This window comes from Lipophrys pholis, assembly GCF_963383615.2.
Source record: "Lipophrys pholis genome assembly, chromosome: 9".
Taxonomy (NCBI): Eukaryota; Metazoa; Chordata; class Actinopteri; order Blenniiformes; family Blenniidae; genus Lipophrys; species Lipophrys pholis.
Genome location: NC_137639.1, coordinates 31,673,872 through 31,692,409, shown reverse-complemented (window position 1 = coordinate 31,692,409; position 18,538 = coordinate 31,673,872). Strand labels below are relative to the sequence as shown.

Below are 18,538 nucleotides of genomic sequence, written 5' to 3'. Positions count from 1 at the left end.
TCAGCGGTTTCGAGCTCTTAATCAATTGAAGATGAAAGTGTGACATTAGAACATCGTGCTGAAGGTTCTGTATTTCTTTAGATCACAAGCTTTGCCTGGGAAGTGTCGTACTCATACTTCAGGGTCGTTTTGTCCCTTAGCAACATTTATAATGAGGCCCAGAACATTTTATGTGTAGTTACCTCTTCTGGCCACTGATGTCGCTGTTGCGCACAGAGAAGGAAAGTTAAATTTTAAACATGAACGATATTTAAAATCTGTTCTGATCTGATAAATAACTGAACCAATACAAACACGCTCCAGCAGGGGGAGACTCGTCTTATTGTTCCACATTTATCAACAATTTCAGTGAGATTGATTTATTCATTTATTTATCTATAGAAAACTGACGTGAAGCGTATTTTCTGATAAAATGAATAAAAACTTGAATTATTGTAAAAGCAGAAATGAAAAGATCAGATCTCAGACAGACGGAGGTTTAACTTCCTGTATTCAACCTGTGAAACAACAGTCGAAGTAACATTTGGTGCAACTCGTGCAAACGGTCACATTTTCATTCATTCATTCATTCATGGCTGCAAGATTGTCCTGCTTTCTTTACATGAGTAACCTGATTACATGAGAACAATAACTTATGAACAGAAGTGCTCGGTGGAGGAGATCATTTTACCCAGTCACAGATTATTTACTCCCAGCGTCCAGACTTATTGATTTATACAACTTTCAAATCGCAAATCGTTAAAAGTTTGAGGATTATTGTGAGAAAACCAGAAGTACCTTCAGAAATCTAAAAGTTTCATAGAACCGGAGCCTCAAATACCCAAAACAAACCTGCTTGTGTGTTTTGTGTATTTGTTTTCTTGTGTAAATGAGAAGTTTGTGAATAAAACACGAAGGACGGTGATTCACCAACACCTGGTCGCCATGGAGACGCTTTAAAACGACCAGACGATGGAGGGTTTAGTCTCGTGTTGCGCTGCAGTAAAAACAAATATAATCCCATGATTTGAATTAACAAGAAAAACTGAATCACATAAAAAAATGATTGTTTATTACAAAAAAAAATAATTTTGGATTATCTAAATCAATAAATCACGAGATTTTTAAGTTTTCCTTATTTTTGCAAAAAAATAAACATTCTTTAAGTATGTGTAAATTTGTTTTTATTATATACAGTAAATATATATATATATATATATTTAAATTGAATCAGATTTTTCTGAATTCATAAAATAAATTGACATTTTGATGCAGCAAAAGCAAAAAAACATTTTCTGATATTTTGACACGATTTCCTAAATTATAAAGATAAATTTATATTCTTTCGTTTGAAATTTTTGGGCTCATCGTCATGAGAGAACAACAAAACTGTTTCAAATAAAACTATTATTTATTTTTAATCAACAAGAAAAATTTTAATTAAAAAGAAAATTCGATAGATTTTCTTCTTCTTTCTGATTAACGAGCTTCAGTTTGGCTTCTGGAATTATTCCAGATATTTGAATGTTGGTGGATCCAGGTGTGACTGACTCGCTGACAGACAGGTGTGACTGACTCGTTTGACAGACAGGTGTGACTGACTCGTTGGCAGACGGGTGTGACTGACTCGTTGGCAGACGGGTGTGACTGACTCGTTGGCAGACAGGTGTGACTGACTCGTTGGCAGACGGGTGTGACTGACTCGTTGACAGACAGGTGTGACTGACTCGTTTGACAGACAGGTGTGACTGACTCGTTGGCAGACGGGTGTGACTGACTCGTTGGCAGACGGGTGTGACTGACTCGTTGACAGACAGGTGTGACTGACTCGTTGACAGACAGGTGTGAGTGACTCGTTTGACAGACAGGTGTGACTGACTCGTTGACAGACAGATGTGACTGACTCGTTTACAGACGGGTGTGACTGACTCGTTGGCAGACGGGTGTGACTGACTCGTTGACAGACAGGTGTGACTGACTCGTTGACAGACAGGTGTGAGTGACGTGCTCACTGGGTTTGAACCTGCCGCTCTGGTGGTGCGTTCAGGTGCTTCTGCAAAATGTCCGTGAATCACAATTTCATTTGTTTGCGTGGAGAAAGTGCAGAACGAGAAAGAAAATAAAGACAATATGAATACTTGGCATTAAAACTGAGAAGCATTTACACGCACGCACACACACACATTCAGCTGCTGCTGCGCTGGACTCCCTGCTGCGCTGGACTCCCTGCTGCGCTGGACTCCCTGCTGCGCTGGACTCCCTGCTGCGCTGGACTCCCTGCTGCGCTGGACTCCTGAGAAGAAACTAAACGACCTCAAACTGTCCCTTTGCAGCTTTTTTTCCATGAACTCTGATCAACTTTCAGTATTTAGGATTTTCTGCGACTGTAAACGTTGCGTGTATTTTTGTGGCTTAAACGATCGAATGTCGTCTCCTCATTGGTGGAGTTTTGCAGTAATGAGGATCTGTGATCTATATTTAATATAAACAGACTGATTGGTCCCTCCAGAATGAGCGAGGTCATTCTGGAGGGACCAATCAGCTCTGAGCTTTTCATGACCTGGAAAACTATTTCAATCTTCACTGGATTCAATAAACCAGTTCTCCAGCATCGTGCTTCAATATCAGGACAAATTAAATAAAGATTGTAAAACAAACCAAAATCTAACAGAGTCCACCTTTTACAGATGAAAAAAATTTAATCAATTTAACTTTTTAAGAAATGCAATGAATTCCGTCTTAAAAGTTTTTATGGAACTGAACAATCCGAGCTGAAGCGTGAAAAAGTCTCAGTATTTAAATGTTTTTCGAAGCTCATTGTTAGAGAAGTCTTGGTGTTCGGAGGAAGAAGCTGCAGCTTCAGGATCTGAGGAGCAGTACTGGGTTTCCATGGGAAGAACTTTCATTTTATCTTTTGATTTTTGTTTTGTTTTGTTTGTCTCTGATCTGAATGGTGAGAAAACGGTGAAATATTAAAATAAACAGACGCCTTGGCGCTGGTTTTAAGGTCAGGTTGGTCCGTCCACGCCTGCCGGCAGCAGGTGGAGTTCAGACCTCCATAGATCATCATGGCAGACTGACGGAACCCATTTAAGATCCGTTCAAAGTGGATTTGGTTCTAATGAACAGACATTTGGTGTGATTGACATGAGCTGAGGTTCCAGAGGTTTGAGCTCTCCCTCCCTCCCTCCCTCCCTCCCTCCCTCCCTCACTGGAGCTGCGACAGTTTGAGGGTGGTGGTGCTGAAGAAGTCGAGGAAGAAGGGTCCTTCCTGTTTGGGCAGGAAGGTGGTGGGGATGATGTTGTAGACGCCGGCTGGAACGTGTTCGGCCTCCATGTAGCAGAAGCCGCATCTGGAAAAACCAGACGGGAGGATTCTCATGCCAACGGAGTCTTTTGGATTCAACCGTTATGACGTCAGACGGAAAACGACTATTAAAGTTCAGTCTTGTCGTGAGAAAAGCATCGAGTCGGAAACGCCTGTTGGCGTCTTGTCACCTGTAATCTCCACTGCTCCTCTTCTGGGCGGCGGCCGGGCCGGGATCTCCCACCGTGGACACCGTGACCACCTCGAAGCCCACGCTGTACTGCCTACACACACACACACACACACACACACACACACACACACACACAGAGAAAATAAAAACATAAATATCTTGTGATATCTTCATCGGCTGAATCGTCTCTTCGTCTTTGAGATTCAAGATTTCAACGTCAATAAAACGTTTTTTTAAAAACAGTGTGACCTGGATCCTCGCAGCTCGATGAGCAGCGGTCCGGACCGCTCCAGGTTCATCTGATAGATGGGGTTGTGTTTGTACGAGTCCTTGTAGTTCCCACAGCCACCAGCGGTGGCGCCCTTCCACTGGCCGTTGATCTGAACACACAGGCAGCATCACAAACTGAACCAGCAGTTTCTCATCCAGTAGCAGGAAAATCAACTACGCCTCTTTGGTATTGTGTCTGAATATCCGTGACTCACCGAGGTAATTAGAAGAAACCATATTGGATTTTAAAAAAAATTTAAATCAACAAAAAGGGGGAGATTTGTGGGAAATTCTGTCACTTTATGTATTTTTTGTTATAAATAAAAAAAATTAGAGCACAAGGAGAAGTTATCAAACTAACCAGCTCCAAGCTGAGTCGAGCTTGTAATACCACATTTCACCACAAGGTGGTGTCATCAGTCATTAAATTCTTTTTTTCTAAATCCAGTCGAAGAGAAGCGGCAAATTCTGCCTCTGAATTCTCTAAAAGGAGAAACTTTGACGAGCACCGAAACGATCAAACGTTCATGGTTTTACCCGTTTGGTCTGAGTGAAGGGATTCAGGATCTTAGAGAAGGAGAACTTGCATCCAGAGTAGACCTAGAAAAAAAAAACAAAAAAAACAAGTTTCAGAAAGCTTCACTTGTTCAGACTCAAGTCTCCTGAAAACGTTTCTGAGTGAAGGGAAAGCATGAATGTTTAAAGTTTTGATTAAAATGCGAGGCGTGAACAGACCCTGGGAGAACGGCCGTGGAACAAGTGGAAATCTAAACGTCAACATTTTTCTATTTCAGAGAAAACACAGATTTTCTAACAAACGTCTGAAGCGCAGCGACACAAACACTCTGAGACGCTGCAATGAAAGATAGCTAATTAGCATTAGCCTCATCAAAAATGGTTGATTGCTGTTCAAAGTGTTTAATTTTGATCCCCACAGCGTTTAAATAAAGTTTATTATTTCCCCAGTCTGACCCGCTCAGGACGAAACGTCGTCGCTGAAACTAAACGAGTTGGACGCCCTGATAGAGAAGATCTATTGAAAAACTTGGAAATATAAAATTTGGAACGTAAAGATGTCATTGCAGCTTATTTCAAAACCTTTTTTTTTTTTACTTTTTGTCACTATTTGAAGACTAAAAACAAACATTATTTAACGTATTTGATCTCAATCATACAAACCAAAACCGATATACAGCTTCAGCTTCCACAGTACTGCGCTGTACTTTGAGTAACGTGTGTGAGTGAAGACGTCTCACCCGCAGTGTGTAGTTGATGGTGTTTTGTTTCTCGTACTGCGACACCACCAGGGTGAAGGTGTGCGTTCCGGCGCTGGTCAGCCTCATCTTGGTCAGATAGTGCGGACTGTTGATCCGGATGCCGTCGATATAAGGAGGGGGGTCGGCTGTGGGGGGAGGGGGGGGGGGGGACCGGGGATTTATTAGTACTGCTGAGCTTTTCCTTGACAGTGAGGTAACTTTTACTTCCTTGCTGTGATTTCTGAAACTCTTTGTGGAGCTGCAGACAGAACTCAGAGTTTTTTTAAATTTTTCTTAAATCAGAAAATACACTTCATGTCACTCTTAAATAAATAAATAAATAAATAAATAAATCTCACTTAAAATGGTGATAAATGTGTTAAAATAACGTGTTTCCCCCCCCTGCAGTGTGTTTGTATTCATTCAGTTATTGATCAACAGATTTTAAATATCTTTCGTGTTTAAAAGTGAAAATTCCTCCTCTGGGTGCAATAGCGACATCTGTGGCCAGACGAGGTAACTGCACATGAAATGTTCCGGGGATTGCTGAGGCACAAAACGGTCCTGAAAGATGCGTACGCCACTTCCCAGGCAAAGGTTGTGGTCTAAGATGGACGGACAGAACCGCGATCGCCCCGGTGACACTGCTGGACAATCTTAAACGGACCTTTTAACTGGTTTTTTTTCTCGTGTAAAAATAAGAAAAGTTTGTGCAAAATGAGTGAGTGATGCTCCTAAATATAAACGTACGACTCTCTGTACTAAAATAAATTAATACAATAAAAAGGAGCTAAAGCGTTTCTATAATTTCAATATGTGAAGAAGACTTTTATAAACCAGATGTTGCATCTGGAAATGAGTGATCGTGAAAGTGCGAGGACTTGTGATCGACCTTACCTGGATAATAAACCTTCTTTCCTTCCGTTTTGTAAACTACCAGAGTGATGAACTCTCTGTTCTGAGCAAAGTCATCCTGAATTTAAAAAAACAAAACAAAAGCCATGGATGAAATCCAGGTCAGGTTTCATCCCAGTGCAGCTCCGACTGTGTGACTCCACCTTGTCTGTGATGTGTCTGGTGAGTAACACCCACACGGCAGCGCCCCCTGTTGGACACTGCACCTCCAGCTTGTACTGCGGGTTGTTGGCGAGGCTGTAAACATCCTTCACCGGGCCTTGCTTCCCATCCCAGCTACTGCAGACGAGAAAAGCACAACACACACGAGAGACCGAGTTCGTCCAAAGACCCAAACAACCGTAAAGCAAGTCACGTTTCTCAAATCAAAGATGGAGGCTTGGTTCTGATCCCAGGAAGAAGTAGAACGGTAGAACTCACCTGTGGATACAGGAGGAGTCTTTGAAGAGGGCAGGGTTCCAGCTCAGATAAATGACATCGTAGTACTGACAAAGATCCTCCCAACAGATCCAGAAAACACCTGGGGGGGGGGGGGGGGGTCCTTTATTCTCAAACACTCCCACACTGAACATGATCCGAACAAACAGAAGTCAAACTGTTTCCTTTGAGGAAGCAGATTTCACAGTGGCGCTGCTGCGTCGGGACCTCGGGCTTCTCTTTTCTTTCCCGTCATTCGTGTTTCTAGATTCAAACTCCTGCAGCTCAGTTCGATCTTATCTGGCTCATGTTTGTTGTTCAGGTTGTATTTGTTGTGATTAAAGCAGGATATTGTAGAACTTTAAATCCCAATCCTGCCTCAGCTGAAAGTATTTCACACGCTCACTTCTCATAACCACGAGTCCCAGGTCGTGAATCAAACATAGAGAAAGAAGAGAGACTGATGCTCGGTGAACTTATCTTGGAAAAATAAAAAAGAGGGAAAAAGCTGCAAGAATGAGTCATTTTATCAACGTCTCGAGCCCTTTTCTCTCAGAATATTTTGAACATGAAGTGGGATTACCGTTATCAAACTTCTGTGCCGTCTTGGGGTCAAAGTTGAGGTACTTGAGGAGCTCGGGTGTCCAGTTCTTCTCGTCTCTCTCGCTGTATCGTCCCTTCCACCTCAGATGACTCCAGGGATTCTTCAGCTGCAGGAAACGCATTCCCTGCCACACACACACACACACACACACACACACACACACACACACACACACACACACACACACACACACACACACACACACACACACACACACACACACACACACACACACACACACACACACACACACACACACACACACACACACACACACACACACAGTCTTAAAGAAGACAGGACAGGACCTGACGCGACGCCAAAAGCTCACTCTGCTAATGCTATGCTAATGCTACGCTAACCTTGTGATCCCTGATGTCCAGGACGGCGTAGGCGTGTGTCGGCACCAGGCCCCACCTCTCCCCTTCCTCCTCCGTCATCACGCCCGTTGCCGTGGTGATGAGGACGTCGCCCCGGTGGAACCTGGACGGGGGAAGATGTTAAAGTTCTGGATGTGGGAAGGAGCGTCTGTGTGGGGGAGGTGGGCTCACCTTTGGAAGAGCATGCGGAAGGTGTCGTCCTTGCTGAAGGACTGATTGTCAGAGTGCATCGCGATGCGTTCAGGGACCCAGCCAGTGAGCGCGTGAAGATCGATGTTCTGGAGGAGCAGAACACAAGTCACATTTTACCACTTCGTAACTTTACAAACCTCAGGTTGGCCTTTTTAAAAGTAATCATAATAATATTAATAAGAAACAGAAGAAGAAGAAGAAGAAGAAGAAGAAGAAGAAGAAGAGGAGAAAGGGAAAAATCAGTCTTGGTGTTTTCATGAATCACTTGTGCAGTTTGAACCCGGCAGGGTGACGGAGGAGAGAGCAGGAGAGAGGAGGGGAGGGGAGGAGAGAGGAGAGAGGAGGAGGGAGGAGGAGAGAGAGAGGAGGAGAGAGAGAGGAGAGAGAGAGGAGGAGGGAGGAGGGGAGAGGAGGAAGGAGGAGAGAGGAGGAGAGGTGAGGAGAGAGGAGGAGGGAGGAGGAGAGAGAAGGAGGGAGGGGGGGAGAGGAGAGAGAGAGGAGAGAGAGAGGAGGAGGGAGGAGGAAAGAGGAGGAGAGAGGAGGAGAGAGAGGAGAGAGGAGGAGAGAGGAGGAGAGGTGAGGAGAGAGGAGGAGGGAGGAGGAGAGAGGAGGAGAGAGAGAGGAGGAGGGAGGAGGGGAGAGGAGGAGAGAGGAGGAGAGAGGAGGAGGGAGGAGAGAGAGAGGAGAGAGAGAGGAGAGAGAGAGGAGGAGGGAGGAGGAAAGAGGAGGAGAGAGAGGAGAGAGGAGGAGAGAGGAGGAGAGTTGAGGAGAGAGGAGGAGGGAGGAGGAGAGAGGAGGAGAGAGAGAGGAGGAGGGAGGAGGGGAGAGGAGGAGAGAGGAGGAGAGAGAGGAGAGAGGAGGAGAGAGAGGAGGGAGGAGGGGAGAGAGGAGGAGAGAGGAGGAGGGAGGAGGAGGGAGGAGGAAAGAGGAGGAGAGAGAGGAGAGAGGAGGAGAGAGGAGGAGAGGTGAGGAGAGAGGAGGAGGGAGGAGGAGAGAGAGAGGAGGAGAGGTGAGGAGAGAGGAGGAGGGAGGAGGAGAGAGGAGGAGGGAGGAGGGGAGAGGAGAGAGAGGGGAGGAGGGAGGAGGAAAGAGGAGGAGAGAGAGGAGAGAGGAGGAGAGGTGAGGAGAGAGGAGGAGGGAGGAGGAGAGAGGAGGAGAGAGAGAGGAGGAGGGAGGAGGGGAGAGGAGGAGAGAGGAGGAGAGAGAGGAGAGAGGAGGAGAGAGAGGAGGGAGGAGGGGAGAGAGGAGAGAGAGGAGGAGAGGTGAGGAGAGAGGAGGAGGGAGGAGGAGAGAGGAGGAGGGAGGAGGGGAGAGGAGAGAGAGGAGGGAGGAGGGGAGAGGAGAGAGGAGGGAGGAGGAGAGAGGAGGAGAGAGAGGAGAGAGGAGGGAGGAGGAGAGAGGAGGAGAGAGAGGAGGGAGGAGGAGAGAGGAGGAGAGAGAGGAGAGAGGAGGAGAGAGAGGAGAGAGAAGGAGAGAGGAGGAGAGAGAGGAGAGAGGAGGAGAGAGGAGGAGAGAGGAGGAGAGAGGAGGAGAGAGGAGGAGAGAGAGGAGAGAGGAGGAGAGGTGAGGAGAGAGGAGAGAGGAGGAGGTAGGAGGAGAGAGGAGGGAGGAGGGGAGAGGAGGAGAGAGGAGGAGAGAGGAGGAGAGAGGAGGAGGGAGGAGGAGAGAGGAGGAGGGAGGAGGGAGGAGGGTGAACAGGGAGGAAGGACCAGGAGATGAGAAGAGAGACGGAGAACGTCGGTGGAACCTCAGAGGACGTGGAACCAGTGTCCAGGATTGTTCCAGAGGACGGAGGACGAGCTGCAGCTCAGACTAAAGACTCTCTGTGGATCAGCTCCTCAAACATCAATCTTCTCTGTTCTAAGGACTCGGTTGCAGGTTTCATTGATTCTTTCAACGCAGCAGGAGTTTTTAAATCTATTTGTTGATTTTGAATTTGAACTAAAAAGAAAATTCTGCTGCTTATTTTGGGATCATCTCTTGGGTTTAGTGAAATTTTGCCTGTTTTATTAAAACTAAAGAATTTACTTTGGTACCGACAAAACAAGAATGTGAGTCTGTCTGTCTGTCTGTCTGTCTGTCTGTCTGTCTGTCTGTCTGTCTGTCTGTCTGTCTGTCTGTCTGTCTGTCTGTCTGTCTGTCTGTCTGTCTGTCTGTCTGTCTGTCTGTCTGTCTGTCTGTCTGTCTGTCTGTCTGTCTGTCTGTCTGTCTGTCTGTCTGTCAACACCTGAAGCTGTGACGTCATACGATCCGGTGTCGGATAAAGAACCGGTCCAACGGCCTCACTCACCGAGTTGGATCCCGGGAAGTCGTATCCGCCCATCACCTTCATGTAGGCCTTCTCTATCAGCGACACCCACAGCTCGTTCCTGTTGCTGGAGTACGAGCAGAGCAGCTCCCCGTTACGGTCCACGGGCAGGTAGTCGTCTATGATCACCTGCACAAGGTCCAAGGAACGACAGTCGGATGAATCTGGACTCGGCTGTGCTGCTTTATCGCACTATTGTGTTTATTACAATTTATTCATTTGCACTGTGAGAGGAGCTGCGCTCAGATCTCACCGTGCATGTATAATGAGGCTGTTCTATTCTGTTCTGTTCTATTCTATTCTATTCTATTCTGTTCTATTCTATTCTATTCTGTTCTATTCTATTCTATTCTGTTCTATTCTATTCTATTCTATTCTATTCTATTCTATTCTGTTCTATTCTATTCTATTCTGTTCTATTCTATAAACACTCTCTGCAGTCGCAAAGCAAAAGCTTATACTTCTTGTTTTTTTAATAAATAACAAAGGAGATATTAATGACTGCCCACTTCAGTTTATATAGTAAGTATGTATATTATGGGATGTTAAGGTAGAACATCATGAATTCTTATGATTTTATTCTAAACCAACGTCTCTGCTGAAACATCCTGGTTTTATATATTAGCAGTAGAAAGGCGGCGCTGCTCCTGGATCGTCTGTGTTCATAACGTGTCTTCATAAGAGCCCCGATACAGTCGGACGTGACGTTAACTGTCCCGTGGCGCCGCCCCGGTGGTGGCGCCGCCCCGGTGGTGGCGCCGCCCCGGTGGTGGCGCCGCCCCGGTGGTGGCGCCGCCCTGGAGGTGGCTCCAGCAGTGCAGACCAACAGTCATTTTTCTCTTCACCTTCCTGGGGACGCCGTTGATGTGGAGCTTGACCATGTACTTCCCACAGGGGTTGTACTCCGGCTCCCCCCGTCTGTTCTGCGGGTAGATTATACTGCAGCACAGCAGAAAAACACACGGCAGGTTTCAGGTCGGACCTCACAGATTGAATCTTTTTTTAAATTCTTCAACATCCGCTCAGCTTTTCACTGGTTTTAACAAACGACGTCACAGAACCTGCTGAGGCGAGAGCGCCAAGCGCTGGTTAAGGCCAAACACTACAGTTTAGGTTAGATTCATCAGACCAACAGGCAATGTGTCTGCAAGCAGTAATCTGGCTGTTCAATGTGTCTGCAAGCAGTAATCTGGCTGTTCAATGTGTCTGTAAGCAGTAATCTGGCTGTTCAATGTGTCTGCTGGCTGTTCAATGTGTCTGTAAGCAGTAATCTGGCTGTTCAATGTGTCTGTAAACAGTAATCTGGCTGTTCAATGTGTCTGCAAGCAGTAATCTGGCTGTTCAATGTGTCTGTAAGCAGTAATCTGGCTGTTCAATGTGTCTGCTGGCTGTTCAATGTGTCTGCAAGCAGTAATCTGGCAGTTCAATGTGTCTGTAAACAGTAATCTGGCTGTTCAATGTGTCTGCAAGCAGTAATCTGGCTGTTCAATGTGTCTGTAAGCAGTAATCTGGCTGTTCAATGTGTCTGCTGGCTGTTCAATGTGTCTGTAAGCAGTAATCTGGCAGTTCAATGTGTCTGTAAACAGTAATCTGGCTGTTCAATGTGTCTGTAAGCAGTAATCTGGCTGTTCAATGTTTCTGTTGCAGTCATGCTTCTTCCTCCCTGGGGACTCTTTCAGCCCAGGTCGGTACAGCGATAGGTTCCCTCTGGATGAGCTCTTGTTCTGTGGTTGATTTTCCCGTTCTGGACCAGAACATTTGGTGTGACTCAGAACCCGTCTCCTCCTGGTGTTTATACTTGTTTATAATTAGTTGTACCCAAAGTGTGAACCAGACTTGTGGTACGCCACATTTCTCTTGGATGATTCGTTCAGATTTTCCCATGATGTCACATGAGGAAGCAGCGTGTTTGAGGCGTGCGATCCAACCCTAGGTGTGCCTCCAATGAACTCAGATGGTCCGTCAACCAATCAGAAGCTTCCAAAGCCATGAAATCATCATCTGGACTTTCCCACCTTGTTTAAGAACAATGTGATTTTTGTGTGTGTAAAACGTTTGACTGTAATAAACTATGATCTCTCATTACTTTTGCATTTAGCAAATAGAAATCATTTTGTCAATCCTGTCTGATTTAATTTTAGACGGTGAAAAAAAAAGGTTTATGTGTCTTTTTATACAGTTTATGTAAACTTGTGGTTTCAGCTGAAGGTGAACTACTATACATGATTCTTTATGTGGTTTCCACTCATGTTTGCCTCATTTAAAATCTTAGAAGATGTGAAGGGCTGATGTGAAAACATGTGTCTGATGTTCTGCAGAATCCAGGCAGTACCTGGTGATGAGTTTCTTGTTGTAGCGCCTCTCATAAGCTGCACTGATGGCGAGCGATGCCACAAACGAACAGTCGGACACCACCGTCTGGACAACGGGACAAAGCATGAGGGACAAAATCAAGTTCCAGTGGCTGCAAGAAGAGCAGAAGTCTCCAGTAACACGAACTGATCAAACTACTCCTGACATCTTGGGTAAATTCTTCAGACGCTCTCTTTGTTTTAGTGTCATGGTGCCATCTAGTGGACAAAGTGAAAAACTACACACATGCACAGCCTCGTTCAGTCTGAGTGTCGCTTCTTAAAAACACATTTTGAAATACTCAACATTATGAGTAACAAATATCTGATAACTCTTCTTTAAAGCAAAAGCAGAGAAACAACAAGACAAGAGTATTGTATTTCATTTTAGGTGTGAATCATTCTTCTATGTTTATACTCGTCACCAATTTGTCATGAATATATCTAGTTTTAATATTATTTAATGTTTATCCCTTGTATTGACATTTTAACTTTTATTATACTAATCTGTGTTTTCTATTCTGTTTGGAGTAACGCTGCAAATAATTTCCCCCAATATGTATAGAATTATTCTATTCTATTCTGAGGACTTGCCAAATGTAATGGCAGTGCTCTTTACAAAATATGACTCGTTATTTTTTGGTTTGGAAATCTTCAGTATTTCCACGAAATGGAATTGAATGAATAGATAAAAAATAAAGATGATATTAATAGATAAAATCCCAATGAATGGATGTTGTGGGATCTTGTTAACGTAAGTAAAATGCTGCTCCTGCTTCGCTGACCTGCTTGATGCTGAAGCTGGACACAGACAGGATCATCGTGGGATTATTGCAGATGTCGTCTGGCCGAATCCAGCGGGAGAAGATGGCTTTCTGTTTGGGAGAGAGCGCCAGTTTGCCCATTTTGTCTCTGGTGAGAAGAAAGGAAACAACAAGTCTGTCGCAGAGATTATTCCAAGTATCTTATGGCGTTCAGACACCAAAGTGAACTCACGAGAAAGGAACAGGAAAGGCAAATCTTTCCTTCAGGTCCACGCTCATGAAAGGCACGAAGGCTATTCCGTTGATCGTAGACGTATTCCTGACAATTAAAGACAAGTTGAGAGAATAAAGCAACTTTAACATCATGATTTAAGGTTTTAGTGAAAGAAAAAAAAAAAGTATTATTTTTCTGCATTAATGGTTTGGCCCTGAAAGAACCTTCCTCCTCTGTTGTGAAGAAAATCTGAGAAAACGCAAAACTGTCATAACACCCGCTCAGCATTATTGTCCAAGACAATAATGCTGAGCGTCACTGAAAATGCAACTTTCTGAAAATGGCTCGTAAGGTGGAACTTTTGGAAAACTGTGGCCTTGTAGACTTTCTGGAAACGCTCATGGCCCTGGCCCATGGCACTGGCCCATGGCCCTGGCCCATGCTCAGTAGAGCCAATCAGGACAAAGTTTCATCCATGTTGTCATGACTCCAAGTCAAGATTCTCCTTGGTACTTTTATTTTGACAGTCACCATTATAACAATCCCACTTGGTGATCTGTCCACTAGAATGTCCAGCCAACAGCACCGACTAGTGGCCCAAAGTGAAACGACATCATTTTCAGTGTTTCGTTTTCAGAATGTTACCGTGGAAACGGGGACATTTTCTGTAACAAAAATGTAAAAAAAGGACGAGTCTGCAGTTGTTGTGGAGTAAAGGGAGCAGAAGGAGCTGGGCTGTACGAGGTCTTCCTCACCTGAGCACCTCGATCTCCTCAGACGTGTATCGCTGCCCCTGAGGCTCGCTGGACTGCACGGCCCGGACAGGCTGCGCCTGCGCTCGCTCATTCAGGCTGAAGTCCGGCCCGAGCGGGAAGAACTGGCGGACGGGTCCCCCAGAACCAGCACCAGCACCAGCACCGCTGCCGGGCCGGGCTCCAGGAGGCCGGGCTCGGTCCTGAGAGGGCCCGCACGGGGATTTGGTGTCTTTCAGACCTTCAGCCCTGAGAAGCAAAGAGAGACGTGGGAAAGAATGACTGAACAGGTGAAAAACAAACAAGGAATAAAAAACTAAAAACTAAAAACTAAAACGATTCAGGATTTAAAATGAATGTAAAAGTGCTTAAATTTTTTTTGTTTGAAACATTAATATATATATAAAGAAAGTAGAGTCTATTTGATCAACATTAGTATGCATTCTGATTACCTGTTGGTTTCTGTAAAACTTTTTCACTGTTAATTTTTGCTTTTTACTCCGAGGATAAAAGTTTGTTTGTTTCTATAATTTATTATTCACACAATGATCCACACTATCTTCTATCTGCTACTAGAGGCCTTGGAAATTCACTGCAAATCAAAGAGCGGCAAAAATTTTATTGCAATAAAAATTAAATCTATAAACCAAGTTGAGTAAAATTAGATGAAGACTCAAGCTGTAAATGAAACACCACAACAAATCCAGGGACTGCAGCAGACAGGCTCTTCTGATGGACGGATTTGCTTCCCAACAGGAAGTTAGTGTCCCAGCAGGAAGTTGGTGTCCCAACAGGAAGTGGTGTCCCAACAGGAAGTTAGTGTCCCAGGAGGAAGTTAGTGTCCCAGGAGGAAGTTAGTGTCCCAGCAGGAAGTTGGTGTCCCAGGAGGAAGTTGGTGTCCCAGCAGGAAGTTAGTGTCCCAGGAGGAAGTTAGTGTCCCAGCAGGAAGTTAGTGTCCCAGCAGGAAGTTGGTGTCCCAGGAGGAAGTTGGTGTCCCAGCAGGAAGTTGGTGTCCCAGGAGGAAGTTGGTGTCCCAGCAGGAAGTTAGTGTCCCAGGAGGAAGTTAGTGTCCCAGCAGGAAGTTGGTGTCCCAGGAGGAAGTTGGTGTCCCAGCAGGAAGTTAGTGTCCCAGCAGGAAGTTGGTGTCCCAACAGGAAGTTGGTGTCCCAGCAGAAAGTTGGTGTCCCAACAGGAAGTTGGTGTCCCAGCAGAAAGTTGGTGTCCCAACAGGAAGTTGGTGTCCCAGCAGGAAGTAAGTGTCCCAGGAGGAAGTTGGTGTCCCAGCAGGAAGTTGGTGTCCCAACAGGAAGTTGGTGTCCCAACAGAAAGTTGGTGTCCCAACAGGAAGTTGGTGTCCCAGCAGGAAGTTAGTGTCAAAACAGGAAGTCGTTTTTAACATTTACCTGTCCAAAGCTTGACGTGCCAGCTGCTTCAGCTTGGTCTGCAGCGCCTGGTCCGACGTCTCATTGGACTGTTGGAAGAAACGACAGTGAGTTTAATTCACTGTGAAAACTACAGTGAAGAGGCAGACGAAGGAAAAAGAAGAAGAAGATAAAGAAGTGACGAGTGAGAGAGATGCCCACAGTTTTAATGCACAGCTCCACCGCCTGAGTGTACAACTCAATGGCTTCGTCGTCGTTCCCCTTCTCGTCTTCCTCGAAGGCCTGAGTGACCAGGAAGTGGGCGCGCTCCAGATCCACGTGCTGCCGGGACTTCAGCGGGTCACTTGTCTGCGCCTGGACTGGGGTCAAAGGTCAGAGGGAGTGACGGTCACTACATGCATCCTATGTAAAATCATTAAAGCAAATCCCTGGAAATGGATCCAGGAGCAGAGAAAGAGACACTACCGAGAATGTCCAAATGGCCAGTAAGAAATGTGAGCATTGTAGATGTAATAAAGACGATAATAACAGTCATTTTCATGGAATTCATGACTTTCCAGTGACACCGTGAGGACCGGTCAAGCAGAGCGAAAGAACAACATGTCTGTCTCTGTGTCAGGAAACTCTACCCTGATGGACGTGAATGGACGCAGTTGACGAGGTGTCTACTCTTATACGTCTATGTTTGGTGCCGCCGTGCATCAGCATGATCAATATATCAGGAACTTGTGAGATTAAACGTTTTTGTTGACAAATTATTTTTCCAGCCATTAATCAAATCAAATGAATTAATACTGAAGAGCCCACCCTAGTTTTGTTTGTTTATTTATTTATTTATTTAAATTCTATTTAGGTCGTACTGTAGTGTAACTGTGTTTGAGCCCGCTGGTGATGACGGCACATTCACCGACGGGCCATTTTAAAAAAGGGTTTCGGCCTTTGACAGAAACAAAATGTTTCACTCATTTCAACATTTTCCAGTCAGATTAAAGGACACAAGGAACATTTACTTTTCCATTATATACCTATCTGTTTGAAGATGTTGTCTTTTATTGAAGCTTCAGTCTTCATTGTGACGCTAAGAATCGGTTTCACATGCAGGTGAGAAGTGTTGATTCTAATCTAGATTATTTTTCCTTCAGAGGAAACAGCAGGAACATAAGAGCAACAAACACTGGTAGTTTAATGGCACTCCTGCAACACACACACACACACACACACACACACACACACACACACACACACACACACACACACACACACACACACACACACACACACACACACACACACACACACACACACACACACACACACACACACACACACACACACACACACACACACACACACACACACACCTTGAGGAGTGGCAGTCAGACACTAAGTGAGAAAGTATGTCCTCGGGGCGCAGCAGTCATCATGAACTCTTTCTTATTATCAATAGACTGTAAGAGTTCATAACAAATTATTACCTAATCCCCGCCGACACTGAGCTATATCCACGATGGGGGGGTGCCAACATGCAAACTCCACACAAAGTACAACTGATCCGAATCCGTCTTCATGTGGAATAACAGTGCCAACCACTGAAGCAACACACTGCCTCGGTGGGTTCAACCATTAGGACCTTTTAATTCACGTGGAAAAGCATCAGTGACAGGATGAAAAGCAGATCCATTGGCAGGTGAACCTACCAGCGTTGTGGAGAGCCTGGACTCGATCCAGGTATTCATTCACTTTGTCCTGGATTCCCTCCAGTTTGGACCCGGCCATGCCGGCATAGATGAGCGCCTGGGCTGCCTCCTGTCACACAGGAAAGAAACAGAACCCACCAGCCACTACATCAGGTACACTAGTACAGGCCAACATCACTCAAAACATTGACCTCCATCTATAACTCATATTACCTGACCCTGGAAGGGAGCAGCCAGAATTCTCCCACTGGAGGAAAAGTAGGTGGTGGGATTGATATGTTTGTTGTTCACTGTCCCTGTGCTTCATCATTTTTGTTTTTACGATTCAATCAAGCCTCCACACTTTGAGTCTGGTTCTTAAACTTTATGTAAGATTGTTGGAGTTTCTCTTTAGAAATGACATTTCTACGTTGTAATTGGATTCATATCAATTTAATAAAAATAAAAAAAAGTAACACTGAGTTAATCTTCAGACACACCTCTTGTATCTCGTCCTGCACAGTTCAATGAAGCTGCAATCCACAACCTCAGCACCAAATACATGGTCAGATTAAAATCCATCGACAATAAGAGGCAAAACATTGACTATAAACTTTAAAAAGCTGAATGTCATGTTAGATTGTCGATTTTTACCCAAGAAGGTGGGGTATGAATTAGATATATTTGACTGTGTGAGCGACATTTCCAATAATACTGATGTTTATTTACACTCCAAACTGTTATTGATCACAGTCAAACATACTTCAGGAGATTAATTCTCCCAATTTTCAAAGAGCAGAAAACACTCATGTAACCAGGGGAGACATAGTCGTGTGAATAGGCTTCAAACGAAAGTAAAACGTGTGTATACTTGTGAATTTAAATCAGGGACGTTTACTGATTTTTATTGACTTTTTTCCAATAGAAGAAGAGACTTTTCTCACGACTGAAGTCAGTAAACACGTTTCCTCCGTGTTGGTCGTGTCGCGTGAGCTGACATGTGGAAGGACCCGGCTGTTGACCCTTCAGTCCAGCCGCACCGTGGGAACACCTACCTTGTAATAAAAGGTGGCCTCGTTATATTTCCCAATCTGGTCGCAGGTCACAGCAGCTTTGGCGAATTTGACGGCGTCGAGCTCCAGAGCCGAGCAGTCCATCTTCAGCTCGGCGAGCTCCGCGTTAGCTCCCGGAACCAGCCCAAATCAGCACAATGTCGGCTTTTTACTGGCGGCTACGCTCATTTCATGGACCTGGACGAAGCGAGGCCACGATATTCCTGCCCGGCGTCTGAGTCCACTCACAGAACAAGGCCGGTTCAGAGTTGTTCACCATCTGAGAGATGACAACAACACCAAAACAACCATCTCCACTTCCGGGAGACGCAACTCACGCGTGATGACGCAACCGTGACGACACTGTGGTGTGGCGTTCAAGTGTAGTGGGAAACGTTGTTCTTCTTTCTGTTTCTCCTTTCTTCTTCTTCTTCTTCTTCTTCTTCTTCTTCTTCTTCTTCTTCTTCTTCTTCTTCTTCTTCTTCTTCTTCTTCTTCTTCTTCTTCTTCTTCTTCTTCTTCTTCTT

General features: G+C 45.1%; 1 protein-coding gene across 1 annotated transcript; it reads right to left on the bottom strand.

Annotated features, from left to right (window-relative positions):
- Positions 1 to 3,187: 3,187 nt before the first annotated feature.
- capn7 (calpain 7) lies at positions 3,188 to 18,324 on the bottom strand (the record flags this gene model as incomplete). The annotated part of the gene is made up of 21 exons (XM_080471040.1): positions 18,016 to 18,324; positions 16,982 to 17,090; positions 15,486 to 15,643; positions 15,306 to 15,373; positions 13,906 to 14,151; positions 13,169 to 13,255; positions 12,958 to 13,084; positions 12,154 to 12,239; positions 10,667 to 10,760; positions 9,804 to 9,950; positions 7,493 to 7,599; positions 7,304 to 7,424; positions 6,921 to 7,065; positions 6,341 to 6,440; positions 6,064 to 6,199; positions 5,903 to 5,978; positions 5,006 to 5,151; positions 4,287 to 4,349; positions 3,729 to 3,859; positions 3,478 to 3,570; positions 3,188 to 3,332 (listed from the first exon to the last, which is right to left on the bottom strand). The coding sequence occupies exons 1-21, from the start codon at positions 18,115 to 18,117 to the stop codon at positions 3,188 to 3,190; spliced, it is 2,487 nt and encodes an 828-aa protein (XP_080327166.1). The 5' UTR covers positions 18,118 to 18,324.
- Between the last annotated feature and the right edge of the window lie 214 nt (positions 18,325 to 18,538).